This window comes from Octodon degus, unplaced genomic scaffold (genome assembly GCF_000260255.1).
Source record: "Octodon degus isolate 3935 unplaced genomic scaffold, OctDeg1.0 scaffold00123, whole genome shotgun sequence".
Taxonomy (NCBI): Eukaryota; Metazoa; Chordata; class Mammalia; order Rodentia; family Octodontidae; genus Octodon; species Octodon degus.
In genome coordinates this window covers 1,221,274-1,236,793 of record NW_004524699.1, presented here as the reverse complement: position 1 = coordinate 1,236,793, position 15,520 = coordinate 1,221,274, and the positions used below count along the sequence as shown (strand labels likewise).

General features: G+C 62.1%; 1 protein-coding gene across 1 annotated transcript; it reads left to right on the top strand.

Annotated features, from left to right (window-relative positions):
• The first annotated feature begins 2,038 nt into the window (after window positions 1-2,038).
• On the top strand, window positions 2,039-6,220 carry Sohlh1 (spermatogenesis and oogenesis specific basic helix-loop-helix 1). The gene is made up of 9 exons (XM_004640522.1): window positions 2,039-2,103; window positions 2,357-2,485; window positions 2,868-3,015; window positions 3,616-3,737; window positions 3,966-4,063; window positions 4,762-4,833; window positions 4,915-5,095; window positions 5,520-5,590; window positions 6,003-6,220. Exons 1-9 carry the CDS (start codon window positions 2,039-2,041, stop codon window positions 6,218-6,220), a joined length of 1,104 nt encoding a protein of 367 aa, XP_004640579.1.
• Window positions 6,221-15,520: the final 9,300 nt, after the last annotated feature.

The window sequence follows — 15,520 nt, the reverse complement described above, 5'->3', positions numbered from 1 at the left end:
GAGCGAATCCCGCCCCGCGCAGCTTTCCACGCGTGCGGCTCAGCCTCCGCGCTCTCCGCCAGGTTTCCGGCGCCCGTCCACGGGCGCCCTCTGCCGGCCGCACCGGGTCTGTGGTGGCGTCTGGTTCCGCCTGGGCAAAGTGGGGGTTCAAGGTCCCCCACCCTCGTTAGAGACACGATCTGTGGCCCTGAAAACAGGAGAGACGCATCTGTGGCTGGGAGAACCCAAGTACACACAGCTGGGCGCCCTGCAGGCTTCATCCCAAAGGGAGCGCCTGCCCCTCACCCGGAGGGACACAGAGGGCCAGTGACCTCCACGGGGGCTCCCCAGGTCAGAGGGCCTCGGTGGTTCTGGGAGTGCATGACGAGATGGTTCCTGGAACCCAGGTCCCTCAGGAGTCCCTTTCCTGTCTGCCTACAGGCATAGCAAGCTGAACACACGGGTGGGGTACTGGGTACAGGCCCGAGGGGTCCCCCAGGGGCGCATCCTGCACTTCCCCCTTGGTTCTGAGTGCTGAGAGAGGCAGTGCTCCGGTCCCTGCTCCCCCGGTCAGCTGTGGTCCCCAGCAGGACTCTGGCCTGTTCACTGGGCCTGGCCGCTGACCCATGGAGGGGTATCCTTGCTGTAAGCCCTCTGCCTGTGTCCACCACCACTCGCAGGAGCCCCAAGGGAGCTCGTGCTGCTGACCACAGGGCTCGGGCTGGGGATATAGCTCAGCGGGGAAGCACTTGCCCAGCAAGCACAAAGACCTTAGATTCCCAGTACCATGTCCCTAGCAGCGGGAGGGGCCGTGGGCAGGGCCCTGCCTTCCAGCCCACCCTCTCTGAAGGCAGCTGAGCTGAACAGGGCTGCTCGAGCGAATCCCATCCCGGGCCGTGCTACTGTTGTCCCCCCAATAGCTTTCTCTGTGACACCGCGGACCTCCAGGGGCAGGTGCTGCATGATCCAATCCGGAGCCAAGTGACCGCTTCTAAGCAGGGGCCCTGGAGCTGCCCCTGGCTGAGACCCCTGCAGAGAACTAGGCCCCACCCACACATGACCCAGCTCCTCCCCTCCCCGGGCCCTCTGCTCTCCAAGTGGCCTCTAGGGCTCACAGCCCCCTCTGGGCAGACCACCAGCAGAGATGAAGAGCTTGGCCCCCGTGGGCTGCACCCCTCATACCCCAGAAGCACCACATCTTTCCATTTCTGGACGGTGCCCTTTCTGCTACCCAGGGCCCACTCAGCCCCCCACAGCCTGAGGCCGAGTGGACAGTGGCAAGAGCTCTGCCTGACCATGCCCTGCACCTGGGATCACACTCCTAGGACTGCACCTGCTCTGGCTCCCTCTTGCCACTCTCTCTTGCTGCTGTGTCCCCTCCCCCTCAGTTACTCTGTCCTCCAACTGCTGTCCCCTGCAGGAGCCAGGAAAGTCGTCACCAAGCAAGCCAATGCCTAGCACCCCCTTGTAAGCTGTGCTATTCTGGAGAGCAGAAGGGTTTCTCCCACCTTCACCCACAGCTCAGGGTCAAGAACACTGAAAGGGGTAACAAGACAGCCAAGCTGGGGCTGAGACTTCTGCCCAGAGCCCACGTGGGGAGGATGGGGTCTCTGGGGTGGCGGCAGCACCCTGGAATGCAGCCCCTATACAGGGCCAGCGGGAACCCCACTGCTGTTTGCATATCGCCTTCACACCCACCCTCCGGGCTCCTGAGCCAGGACGCACGCACGCCTTCCTAGGGTCCAGAGACCGTGAACGCCCCTGGGAAGGGCGAGCGAGCAGGCTGGGCCCTGAGGGACGCCCATTGGCGCGCTGAAGCCTGCGTGGGCGGTGGTCTTGCCCCTTTCTAGCAACTTCTGGGGGTGGAGCTGACGCCATGGGCGGGGCCGTGGGCGGGACTGCACGGCCAGGGCGGAGCTCAGGGCGGACGCCACGCCACGCCACGTGGAGGCCCGGCGCACGTGGGGGCGCGCACCGTGCGGGGCTGGGCTGGCGAGAAGCCGCGCGCTGCGTGATTCACGCGCCCGCTTTGTTGTTGCGGCCTCCTCTACTGTGAATCATGGCGTCGCGGGCTTCCGAGCCCAAAGCTGGGCTCTCCAGGACCCCTGGCCACGGGAGGTGCCAGTGAGTCCCTGGGTGGTGGGCCGGGCGTCAGGTCCCACGCCTTTGTTCCCCTCCCTACCCCGCCCCGCCGCGCCCCGCGCGCCTGGCCCTGGGTGAGGAGAAGGTGCCAAGCTGGTCGGGCTGAGTTTGTTGGTGACCTGGACCTTTCTGTCCACCCAGCCGCACCTCAGAAGCACCGGTTGCTCAGTCCATGGCGGCTGGTGGCCTTGCCTGGGGTTCACAGAGCTGGATGCTCTTGTTCTTTTCCACACAGGGGCTCTTCTGCACCCCGGGCTGAGGCCGGCTTCAAGGATCCCGTGCAGGGCTCCGGCCCGCGCAAGAACCTAGCGGCCGCCAAGGGCGAGGCCCTCCCGAGGAATGTGCTCAGCGAGCGGGGGCGCAGGTTCGAGGCCTGGGGACAGTTTCAGTCCGCTGGGGGTGGTAGCTGCATGGGTGACCGAGTTCGAGACAGCCTGGTGGTCACCTCGTGAGGGGAGGGGCTACAGGGGTCACTGCAGTCTGCTCCTTGTCCCCAGATTGTAGGCGTCCAGAACTCCTGGGTCTGGGGTCTCTGGACCCTTGCTTCTGATTTACTGTAGGTGTAGTGGGGATTGGGGTGGGACCCCGTCTGTGCCCAGGGCTGATCGTGGTCGTGGGGACCCTGCTGCCCGAGAGGCCCCTCCCCTGGGGCTGCTGGGTGGTGGTTCTAGGGCTTGGGTCCCATCTGGTGACCTCCGAGTGGGTGCATAGATGTCCGAAAGAGAGCATCACTTGTCCGTAAGCAGGAAGCGGATCTCAGTGAGCTGCGAGCGCCTGCGGGCCCTACTGCCCAGATTTGATGGCCGGAGGGAGGACATGGCGACCGTCTTGGAGATGGCCGTGCAGTTCCTACGGCTTGCAAGAAGCCTGGTGCCCAGCCAGGAGCAGCACCTGGTGAGTTGTCAGTGGGTGGACCCAGTGGGTCTTCTGAGGCACCCCTGGCTACAGGTGGGACACTCCATGTTCTGCAGGACACTGCTGAGTCTGTTCACACTGCACTTGGGTTGGTTTGTTCTCCCCTTGGGAGGGACCAGCATTCCCCTGTGGCAAAACTCGATCATGTTTCCTGACAGTATTGATGGGTCACTCGGTACTGGACAGAGTCTTAGGGGGAGCGTGGTCTTTTTAGGCCTTCCTGGGAGAGCCCTACTTCATTGTCTTGTCTTTGGTTTTTTAGCCCCATGGGAAGGTCCCAAGGGGCGAGGCTGTCTTAAGTCCCTCATGTTTCCTGGGATGTCTGGCGGGCTGGGGATGGCGGCTCTGAAGCAGCTCGGGGAGGAGAGCTGTGCTGGTGTGCTGCGGGTGGGGCTCAGCAGGGTGCAGCAGCTGAGGAGTGCCTTGGTTGTCACCTGCGTCCAGCCCTGTCTGAGGTAGGCACAGGAGAGTCCAGGGTGCACGTCCAGCGTGTGGGCACGCAGGGAGGCAGCCGCTGCTGCCACAGCTACTTCCTGTGGGTCTCATAGGTGATCCGAGTTCCTGGTGCTTGAATTTCAGGTTCCTGCTACAGCTAGGGCCACATGGCACACCTGGCAGGGGGACGTTCTGCAGTGGGCCCTGGCAAGCCAGGTTTCAGCAGGCAGGCCAGACCCTGGGACTGCAGCATCCAGCCAGACTCTGTGAGTGTCCCCTGGGGCAGTGTGTGGATCAGGTGGCCTGGCGTGGTCTCCAGGATGAGGGACTTGCCTTAGGAACAGGCTGAGAGAGCAGAGGCCAGGCATGGGGGTCATACGTTCCCAGAGAGTGGCTTGGGCAGCAGACTTGGGGGGCTAGGCTGGTCCCCGGAGACAGCGCACCCAGGCCGTGGGCCTGGGCCTCACCCTGCTTCTGGTTTTCATGTCTTCCAGGCAGCAGGAGCCACTGGGATGTGCATCCCAGGGTGCAGGCGAGAGCAAGGCCCCAGCTGGGCTGTCGGAGCAGCTGGGTGGACTGCCTGCCCTGCCTGGTAAGTGTGGCCGTGCGTGTCAGGGCGAGCAAGGCAAATCCTCCAGGCACACAGCTGACCCAGCAGGGTGAGGGGTTTCAGAATGGCTTTTGGAAGTTAGGCTGAAACTCAGGGACCTGCCGCGTCCCCTCTGGGCCCTAGCTGCCCTGCAGCCCCACTCTGGGCAGCCACACGTACCCCAGTGGGACGCAGAAGCTGCCTGTCCTGATCACCACTGGCCCTACCTACAGCCAGCTCTGGCACCATTGCCTGTGCCTTAGTTTCCCTGGCTGGTTAGTAGCAGGTTTGCATCCCAGGTGGAGCCAAAGCTCTGGTTCCCAGCCCTCCGTCCCGCCCATGCTCTGTGGGGGCAGCAGTGTTCTGCTGCTGTCTCTGCCCCATGGGCCTTGTTTCCTGCTGCCATGGCCCCCGTCCTTGGCTCTCCCCAGATGCTTGTTGCCACACAAACATGTGCTAGCTCTGTGGGGAGGTCACCGCACAGCGGGGGTGCCACCCAGACTCCCTCAAGCGTGCTCACTGTTGGGAGGAGCCAGCTCGCAGCAGGGCTGGTGGCAGAGCTGGGGTCACCAGGAATTCTGAGGTCTACGCTGAATGTGGCAGAGTTCACACTGGCCAGGAACAGGTCTGGCGCCTGAGGTGGAGGTTCAGGGCTGAAGGATCCCCGGATCTGACCCCACCTGAGGCCTCCCTGACCGCAGGTGTCATGCACCTGTCGCTGGATGTGTCCCTTCCTGGTCTCCTGTCTGCCGTCTGCCAGCAGGGTTTTCCCTGTGAGCTGCAGCAGTGGCCTCTGGGCAGAATGTGAGGCCAAGAGCGGAGAGGGTAGGAGGCTAACTGCCTCTCTCCCTCAGGGCCCTCTAACCTCGGCTCCCGGCTCCCTCCCTGGCCTTCCTACGCTTGTCAGCTGACCTCCCCAAAGGTGGTCGAAGATGCTGCCATCAGGCAGGGCCTGGCTGGGCCTCCAGCCAGGAGCACCGCATCTCCCAGCAGGCTGGCGGGGGAGGTGAGCCTGACCCCTGCAGTGGACAGCAGGTGGGTTCCCAGTGAGGCAGGGCTGCATCCCGAAAGCCTCCCTCCACGCCGCCCAGCCTGTCCGTCTCCTCTCCAAGCCCTTGTTTTGTGTTCTGCGCCTCCCTGAGCCAAGTGGCTTTGTGCCGTGTGTCTGTTACACCCGATGGTCTGCTGTTTTGGCTGACATAAAATGAGTTTATGTTTTGGGAGCACACACCAGCTGGGCGTAGGAGGGGAGAGGGGAGCGGGACGCCGCTGCGGCTGCGGCTGCGGCTGGACCCGCAGAGAACTTTGCTGGACGGATGGGGCTGTGGCCTCCGCAGGCCTTCCGCCTGCTCGTGGTGGCTGGAGCCCTGCATTTGGCACGGTCACGTGGCACAGGGCCTGGGGCCATCCCTTGAGGTCAGCAGGTCTGGGGACACCTGTGGCATCTTCTTGCTTCCAGGTCTGCGTTTGGGCTGGACCCAGAGGATGGGGAGTCCTTCCCGCTGAGTGCCAGTCCCGATTTGTGGCTGGGTAAGCGGGGCCCAGGTCCAGGCTGCCTTCTTCCGCGTGGGTCCTGGCTGGGGGGTGCCCAGGAGGTAGGGTGGCCGTCTGGGGCCTTCTCTGAGCCTCTGCTGCCTCCCTGGCTCTTGTCAGGGTGACCAGCAGGGAGGGTTGGCCACACGAGCAGTGTGTGCAGAGGGCTGCCTGGGGTCCCGGGCCTGTTCTCCCTGTCCTGGTCCCCACAGCCAGCCACACTGGCCCTTGGAGGCACCTGGAGGTGTAGTGTGGTGGCTGCTGCCTCTGGGAGCAGGGCCACCAGTTCCCCAGAGGAGTAGTGGGCACAGGCGTGGGCAATGCGTCCTGCAGGCCGCGGTGAGAGCCCCAGGGCACCCTGACTCTCTCTGGCCCCTGCCTGCCCTGCTAACATGACCCGTGTTTCCAGGGTCTGTGGAGGCCAGATTAGCGACCCCAGCCAGAGCCTCGGCCAGAAGCAGCCCAGTGGGCAGGGCGGAACTGGGCTTCCCGGGCGACCCTGTGCCCAGCTCCCAGGAACTCCAGGACAGCCCCCTGGAGCTGTGGGGCTCGGACGTGGATGCCTGGGGCTTGGACCTGAAGGACGATGGAGTGGACAGCATCTTCACCGACTTCCTGGCCAGCTAGGAGCTGGGCGGGCGGCAGCGGCAACAGCGCCTGTTGTGCACGTGGACGGCTATTTTGGTGTGGGGTTGCAGCTGCGCTCTAATTTGAGTGCGGCTGGTAGGGCCTCACGAGTGGGAGTTGGCTATTAAAGGGAAAGCGTTTCTCCTGGAGGAAGCAGTGTTTCTGTGTAATTAATCTAGTTCACCAGGCAGCTGCCCAGACTCGGCTCTGCAAGGGCCTGGGCATCGTGGAGTCCAAGGTAACCACTCTGGTGCTGGACCAGGGCATGGCACCGGCCTCTCCTGGGCTTCTCTGAGCTGCTCTTTCCTGCTTGCCATCCTTCAAGTTGAAGGGCTGGGTGTTTGTGCTGCTGGGGACAAGGCTCTCTCAGCACAGGCCATCTCCCCCCACACCGTGAGTGGGGTTGCTGGGCTCACCCCGGACCCCCCAAGCCCCAGCATCTCAGGAAGGACTGGGCCGGGATGCGCTGTGGGGAGGGTGAGGCCACAGGAGCAGAGTGTGTGGAGCAGGCTGCCTGGGGTCCTGGGCCTGTTCTCTCTTCCCTGGTCCCCACAGCCAGCCACACTGGCTCCCTCGAGACAGCCCCATCCCTAGCTGCCACCCACTCCAGCCTGGGTTCTGTGGTGAAGCAGTGCCAGCCCCCAAGGTGCAGATGGATCCTCGCGTGGCCTCAGCCCCTATGCCCTGCAGAACCCGCTCATTGTATGAGTTGTTCCAGCGTGGCCCAGGGCAGCAGAAACGGGCAAGAGGCTGTTTGACGGAAGCTTGGGGCGAGGTCCACTGGGCCCAGCCCCCACCAGGCTAGGGGACACAGGCCTGCATGCTCGCTGTGTCCCAGGGGACGTCCAGGGGCCTTGAGACAGTGCAGGATTCACCGAGGCAGAGGACTGCGGGATGAGGAGCCCGGGGTGCTGGCCATGTTGCAGCCTGCCTGGGACACACGGGGTCCACATGCGTGGGGGGGGGGACACGTGCTTGTAGACCCGTCTCGTGTACACCGGTGGGGTGTGCATGTATTGTATACCAGTGAGTGCTGGTGTGTGTACACGTGTACATCTAGAGTACAGGCCCCGCAGGCTTTGGGGGCTCCCTGGCTTGTGCCCCAGCTCCGGTGGTGGGGTGGACACGATGAGCTCAGGCTCAGTGCGTCCTGTTCCCAGCCCAGCAGGACAGTCATGACCTACCAGGGCTTCTGTGGGCTAAGCCCAGCACCTGGCCTGCGCTTGGTGCTGATGCACAGCCTGTGTGGGAGGCCGGATCCCCTGCAGACTGAGGGAGGTTGAGGAGCCCCAATCAAGGGCCTAGGCACCCCCAGACTTCCTGCTGCCCGGTGAGGGAGGGACCCGTCCCAGGAAGCAGATGGCCTCCCGTCCCTCCTAAGCAGTAAGGAATGAAGCTGAGCCCCAGCCGGACCGTGCTGGCTGTCTCTGCTTGGAGACTGAGACGGCAGGGGTCTTATGTCCTGGCACCAGGCATAGCCTGCTTCTCTGGAAGCTTCCCCACCAGGAAGGCTCTGCCAGGGCCAACCTCCAGGGAGGCTAGAGGGTGCTACAGGGGAGTGGGACTGCCTCAGGAGCGCAGAAGGGGCGGCCTGGGCCTGAGGTCTGTTGTGGAGTGCTGCTCTGGGCAGACGTGTTGTTCCCCTTGTTCCCACACAGCTCTCCCCACTCCTCTGCTCCTGGGGCTCTGTTGTGGACCAAGATGCAGGTCTGGTTGCCCTGGATCAGGGTGGGTTCAGAATTCGCAAGCAATTGGGGCTCAGCTGCCAGTCCATGTACCCTCCCTGCCCTGCCTGGCATCCGTCTCCCTAGGAAGTAGGGCAGTGGCCCTCCTCATCCCACAGGTGCCCAGCAGCCAGGCAGACAAAGTGCGGCCTCCCTGCTGCAGGCCTGGGCAGTGGGAGCCAGCTCAGCCTGCTCCAAGCCTGCTACCGCCCCCACAACAGGTGCCGCGGCGTCAGGAGGGCACCCCCACCCCAGGTGGCACAGCACTTCTCGGGGGCCGGACTACCTTCCACCTTGGCGGCTATGTGGGAGTTACCATGTGCTTCTCGGCCCCCTGAGGTAGTGGCAGGAAGTGGGTGCCCGCTGTCGCTGTCACTGGAGCTGGCCCTCCTCACCTGTCTCACCAACGGGTCATGGGGCACCCCTGCCATTCAGTAGTGCAGCAGCCCCCAAAATTCGCCTGAGTGGAACCTCAGGCAGGATGGAGCCTCAGCTGGAAGTGGGATCCTTGCAGGTGTTCTTAGGTAGGGCTCTCAAGGCAGGGTCACCCGGTCTTAGGTACCTTGAGGGGACTCGGGGCAGAGGCAGGGCCTGTAGCACTATGGCCTGGGACAAGGAGCCACAGGCCACATTGGAGAGAGGCTTCCAGAGAGACCCGCCCAGCCTGGCTTCTGTGTTCCAGCGTCCAAGAACAGAGGGGACCCATGTGTTCTGCTTGAACCCCTGGCCACTGCCAGCAGTCACAGCAGTCTGGGAGCAAATTCCTGGTTTGCATCCAGCAGACAGCCTGTCTTCTCAGCTCACCTTCTGCTCAGGCGTGGAAACCTTCCCAGCAGGCAAAGTTTCAAAGCTCTCACCTCACTGGATCCGCTTCTCCGTGCCCAGTGGCCCTGCCCATCCTCCCTGGGCACCGCAGGCCCTGCCCTGCCCTAGGCGTGTCTGCTTTCCCACCCAGAGGTGACCCCTGCAGATGGGCAGGGGCTGTGGCTGTCTGAGGCCCCCTCTGCTAGCCACCCCACCTTTGTACTGAAGGTGCTTGGGTTGGGGTCCTGTCAAAGGGAAGTATCTGGTGGGCCCATCACCCTCACGGTGGCCTCGTTCCCCAGGCCACCCTCCTCGGCTGGCTCCCAGGCTCAGCTGCCGTCCCCGCCTGGGGTGCGGCTCCTCAGCATCTGCCCGAAGCCTCTGAGACGCCAGCATCAGGGATCAGAAGCTGCCAGAGCCACTTCTTCCTGAACAGATGCTTCACCATCCCCTCTGGTGGAGCTGCCCAGCACTGTGCTGCCGGGAAGGGTGGGGGTGGGTGTCACCGCCTCATCCTGGGGGCTCTGAGGCACCTTGTGCCCTGGGGATGCGGGGTCTGCGCTGTGCCACCAGTGAGGGCTGCCTCCCTTCCCCCTGGGCTTCCTGGGTTTGCAGGTAAAAGGGCAGGTGGGTGTCCAGCGAGGATAGCAGGTGCGGCTCTGCAGTCTCCCCTGGAAGCCTAGGTCCCCAAGTTCCAATCCCAAGGCTTTCCCCACCTCTGTCTTTCAGGTCAGCACAAATCCTGTGGCCTCAGATCTCCCCAGCTTCCTGCTCGCCTCCGAGAGAGTCTGGGCCGCTACACGCTTGCTGGTGGCCCTCTTGCCTCGTTCTGCATGGTTCCAGGAGTCTGTCACCTCCTGGACACAGCTAGATGTCTGGCTGTCCTTTGAGAAAGGCACTGCCCGTCCTGTGGCTTATGGGCATCTTGTGGGGGGCCTGTGGCAGTCGCCTCACACAGGACACTGTAGCCCCGAGCCTTAGGACCTCGCCACCCCCTGCCCAGCCTGTGTGTGTGCCTGTGGCCCTCAGCCACCTCCACACTGCCTGAAGCCATGGCCGGCTGCCCCTTGCTTTTCCTTATAACTTTCCTAATGTGAACCCTGAACACTTGCCTTGACCTTCGTACAAGCAGCGCCGTGCAGGCGGCGTGCGCACCGCAGGGCTGGAGTTGCAGGGACAGTTAGCGCGTCTGTGAGAACCGGGTGCTCTCTCTGGCCTTACAGGTGCTCCCTTCACCAGTGGGAGCGGGTGTGTGGCCTTGGCACCTCCGGATTCGCTTTCCATCCTCCTGTTCCCCTCCGTCCCCCTCCCTCCAGCTGTCTCTTCCCTTCCAACTTTACAAGTCCCGCGCTCCGGCTGTCTCTTGTTTTTGGCTTACCGCCGTCAGCATTCGGTCAGCAGGGCTTGTCCAGATACCAGCACACATCACACTTCTCTTGCACTGCAAGGCTGGGTGATGTTCCGCTGTGTGTGTGCACACCTGTGTGTGACATTTTGTCTGGGCATTGTCTATCCATGGCTGTCAGACCGTTTTCACACTCGGTTCTCGCAGATAACGCGCTGTGAGCCTGAGGGTGTGGGATGCCGCCGCCAAGGAGTGGGGTGGCTCACTAGGAAGTCCGTGTTGCTTATTCACTTACTTGGTGGTGCTGGGATTTGAACCCAGGCCTCGTGCGTCCGAGAGGTGCTGTGCTGCTGAGCCACCGTCACCCCGTGTGTGATTCGTGGGCCCCCCAGCCGTATTCCCTGATGTCCAGTTTGTGTGACCATGCACTTGCTGTGCGCGTGGCTTTGTGTTTCAGCTTGAAGTACAGACCGTGGCCGGCCTCAGAGTGCACAGAGGGGCCGAGGGCTCCGGTTTGCCTTTCCGCTGCGGGGAGCAGCGCTGCGTCTTCCAGCAGTGTGCCGCCTTCTTTGCATCCTGTGCCTCAGCCAGGCCAGGTTGTCGGGTGGGAGAGGCTCTGTGCAATCCGGCCAGCGCCCCCCACTGATTGCCAGGTTGCCCTGTCGCATGCTCAAGCGCCTTTCTGCCTTCTTGACAGTGTTCCGTGGTATTCTGGAGCTGGGTGTGTGTGTGTGTGTGTGTGTGTGTGTGTGTGTGTGTGGTACTGGGGATCAAATTCAGGACCTTGCACTTGCCAGGCAGGCGCATACGCTGCTGGGCTATCTCTCCAGCCCGAGCTTTTGGTTTTGATGAGGTTGGGTTTGTCGTCTCGGGGTAGTTGCTTGTGCTTTCGGTAGCCAAGCAGCCATCCCCAGTCTAATGTCACGAAGGTTTTCCTCTGACAGGGCGGACAGCTTTGGGATTTATATGTAGCTCTCTGGTCTGCTTGCAGGTTTGGGGAAGGGTGTGAAATCCCACAGCACTACCCCTGGCGTCTAGGTGTCCGGTTCCCGGCCTCGCTTGTAGAGAGGACGTCCTCCTCACAGAGCGCGTGGACGCGTCCGTGGCCCCTCGCCCGCTGCGCCCGCTGCGCCCGCTGCGCCCTGTGCTTGCTGCAGCTTGGGGCTGTGTGAGCCTCGTTCTCGTCCAGGACTTTGGCCATTCAGGGTCCCGTGAGGTCTCATGCTTTTCTTCTTGGCGCTCTCACGCATAAAGGCCTGTTTCCAGTTCAGACGTTCGCTGTCAGCGTGGGGGGCAGTCGTGGCCTTTCAGGCGTTTCCGCTCTCGGTGGCACAGGGGACCACAGCCAGGGCCTTCTCTTGCGCCCCCTCCCTCGCCCTTCACTTTTCCTTTCCAGACAGGCTTACCCAGGCACTGCATTGCCCCGCCTCAGACCAAAGCAGGGTCTTCCTGTCTCAGCCTCCCCGAGTGTTGGGACTGTGGGAATGCACAACAATGGGGGGCTCAGAAGCCACTGATGTTTGAGCGTAGCCTTTGCCTCCGGCAAGTTTGTGTTATCACTTATGCACTCTGATTGCTGTTGGGCGTCTTGGGGTGTTCTAACGGACCGTCTCGCCCGTGCGGAACAATGATTTCATTTTGCTTTCCTGCCCAAGATCCTCACCCTGGTTTTCCACACTGCTCTTTTGGCACCCTGTGTTTCTTCAGCTCTTTGGACCCTTTGCAGCACTTGCCTGTCCCCTGTGCCAGCGACTTACGGCTGCCCTCCCCCAGCCCGGAGGCTCGTGGGGGGCTCTCTGGCCCCAGAGCAGCTGTAGTCGCACCCCACCCACGTGGCCCTCGCATCTCCATCCCCAGCCACGGTGCACCATCCTGGCCCGGAAGCCTTCCCACGTGGCGACTGTCTTCAGTGCCACCCTCATGAGTGACAAGTGACTCAGCTCCCACAGGTGACCTCTCCCCCACTCGGTGTCCAGGTGTGTAGTTTCAATCTTTGCTTTAAATTGTGGTCTCTTCATTCAGGGCAAGAAGTTGACAGTGAGGAAGAAGAGCCAGGCCCGGTGCGATGTCACCCTGCCAGCCCTGCCTGGCTCATGGCCCCTGGGCACACGGGGATGGCAGACCCTAAGCCAGAGCAGGCACCACCTCTACCGCCCCTCATGGGCCTGGAGCAGCTACAGGCCTGGGTGGGGCTTCTCTCCAGTCCTGTGCGTCCTCGCTGCTCTGTGTGGCCAGTCTGTCCCCAGTGGGGGCTGGACAGACGCCCAGAACCAGTGAGGGGACTGCAGGGGCATCATCAGTCCCCTGGATCGCCTGGTGGCCATGGGGCCATCACCAGTGGCTTTCTAACACAGACAACAAAGGAGGTGTGTGTGCGTGCACATGTGTGTGTATGTGCATGTGCATGTGCACGTGTGTGTGTGATTTTCAGGTTCATAGCAAGACTGAGTGCAGAGCTGGGTGGAGGAGGAGGACCCATGAGCTCAAGGAGCACACCCGAGATCTTGTCTCAAAGCAAAACAAAAAAAAGAATAGGGGCTGGTGAGATGGCTCAGTGGTCTAAAGCACCTACTTAGATCAAGCTTAGCAAAACAAAGCACAGGGACTGCGGTTCAATCCCCCAGCCCCACATGCCAGCCAGCCTCGCCCCCTGGTGGGCTGAGCTGGCCACACACACACACATACATGAATAAAACATTTAAAAAAAAAAAAAAAGTTCCCTTTAAAAATAAGTAAATAAATAAATAAATAAACCGGAAGTTCAGTGCCAAGCCCAGAGCTCCCCTCCCCGCCAGTCCTCCGCCACACAGCCCCCTCTGTCAACCCTGTAGAGGTGGGTTTGTCGTGACCCTCACTCGAGTGCACAGTGACCCTCCACCGTCCCGGGTGTGGTGTCATGGGATTCCTGCCATCAGTGTCTTCTCTGGATTCTGGTGCCTGTGGGACACTCACACGCACCTTGTGGTGTCACGCCGCGTGCTGCCACCCAAGTGCCCTGTGCTGTGCTCCACCCATCTGTCCCATCTCTCCCTGCTCTGCTAGCACTCCAAGGGGCCCAGGAAAGAAGGTGCTGCCTCGAAGAGCAGAGAGCTAGACGCGGCCGGGGTCCAGAGGAGGAGGGTCCTGCCCCCGGGCCCTGAATTAGACTTCCGGGCCTCAGAGCTGTGCAAGGAGAAATTCTGTTCTGAGCTGCCAGGTTTGCATTCCTTGTCACCGCAGCCACAGGAAACCAGTTTGGTTCCCCAGAGAAACTCAGGCGTCTTGGACACGGCCGTGTGCCCGCCTGGGCCCCTGCGGTCTCTAGTTCTCCCTCATGCTTGCGCCCTGTGCATGAAGGGCACAGCTCCTCAGCAGGGACCCCTGTGGGCATCGGCTGCCTGGACCAGGGTCACGCCTGTCCTTCTCCCTGGAGCACCCCCGTCCGAAAGTCCCATCTGCCTGTAAGACGCACACTGTGGTCAGTGGAAAGACGGTCCCCAAAGACACCACCTCCCGTGACGGGCCTGTGCATGTCGCCCATGGCGCAGCACTTGGGGCTGTGATATGGTTAGGACCTCAGGGTGAGGCTGCTGGATGCCCCGAGCATCATCTCGTGTGTCCTTGGGGAGGCAGAGTGCATGGGAGGATGCTGCCGCCCACTTCAGCGGAGGGGAGCAGGGGGCCTGCACTCGGCTCCATTTCATCCCAGAGACACTGAAAGACCACAGACCCACAGACCACAGAGAGGTCCCTCGTAGGAGAGGCTGCGCCGGCCCAGGGGGCTTCCCCCTCCCAGAAAGCTCCAGGCCGGCCAAGCCCGCCACAGCTAGCACCTCTCTAGGTTCTGACTGCCATCTCTCCTGAGCTCTTGGTCCCTGCTGCCCCCTTGCCCCCAACCAGCAGCTCACCTGGGTATAGTAGAGTACCTGGGTGTCATTGGCATGAACCCCATTTCAGGGAGAAAACTCTCGCTACTGAGCTGCGGAGAAAGCTGCGGCCTCACCTGAAGACACTCTCGTTCTAAGTAGGTGCTTTAGACCACTGAGCCATCTCACCAGCCCCAGGAAACAGCTCTTGCTCGGAGCCAAGGGACTCCTGGCATCTGCAGGGCCATCCTCAGGGTCGCTTCCTGTCCGCAGGGTGCTTCCTGTCTAGAGGGGCATCCTGTCTGGAGGGCACACTGCTCCTGCAGCCCACTGGGTCTCCGGCACCGCCAGCAGCTCAGGGCCCTCAGCACTCTCAGCACAGGAGGAAAAGGCTCCAGCCCGCTCCCTCCCGGGGCGGCCGGTGTTCGGGTGCCTGGGCAGGACCCTTCGGGAACACCGGGAGTCAGGTGTCTGCTCTGCTCCGCCCAAGCGGGCTGTGTTCCTGCTCTAGAATCTGCACCGGCAGCCGGGTGCACCACATGCCAGGTGTTCGTGGTCACTCAGGGAAACGGCAGAGCGCTCTCACCCGCCTGGCCGCGCCCCCAGCCATGGAAGCATTCCAAGGGCCTCCTCGGGTGTCCACGGGTGCGGGGGCCGCTGGGGTCCAGGCCTGAGCACTGCACGGCTCATCCACAGTGGAAAGCTGGGCGTGGGACGGGAGTCAGACCCGGGGCATCTGACGGCCCAGCGCCTGAGTCTCTAGGGACACATGAGAGCCCCCATCTAGGTCAACTTCCTGGCCCCAGTGCCACCATGAAGCAAGATCGTGACTCAGGGAAGAGGAACCCCTTCATTTCTTTGATCCACCACTCTTCTTTGTGCCCATGGTGAAAAAGTTCAGTCAAGACCACAGGTGGCCGGCAGACGCACAGGTAGAGCTTGGTGTAAGGAGAGAGGCACGCCTTCGGGGCAAGGCGAGCCGTGCCCCCTGCACCAGTCGGCGCTCAGGTGCATTTTTACAACACAGTTACTCCTGGTGTTCAGGAAAGCGGGGTAGTTATGTTATTGACGTTTTACTTTGACATTACTTTGGAATTGCAAACAATCTTCCTGTCCATTCCAGAGGGTCAGTGTTTCCTCCAGAGCTTAAATCGTGGAGGAAGTTAGGATGAAATTTGTGAAAGACAAGCTAAGCCCTTCGTTTAGGCCGGGAGGGTCCCTAAAGAACATCTCAGCGGCCGGGGAGACGGCTCAGTGGAATGAGCGCTTGCCTGGCAAGCACAAGGGCCTGAGTTCAGCCCCTGGTACCGCCAAATAAATAAATAAATAAATAAGAATGTCTCCTCCCTGATGCGTGGCATGCGCTGTGGGCCGCAGTGCCCGGCAGTCCGGCATGCCCGGTGGCTGGGTGTCAGCAGGGCTGTACAACACGTGTGAACCTAATGCCACTGTGCCCCACGGGACTGGTTCCGAGACCTCACAAGTGGTGACAGACGTGCTGTCTGTGACATTTTTGCTTCTCCTCACTGGCAGAGTGCACTATGCTGACACCCACCTCTGCCTCTCAGGCCCACAGATGTCC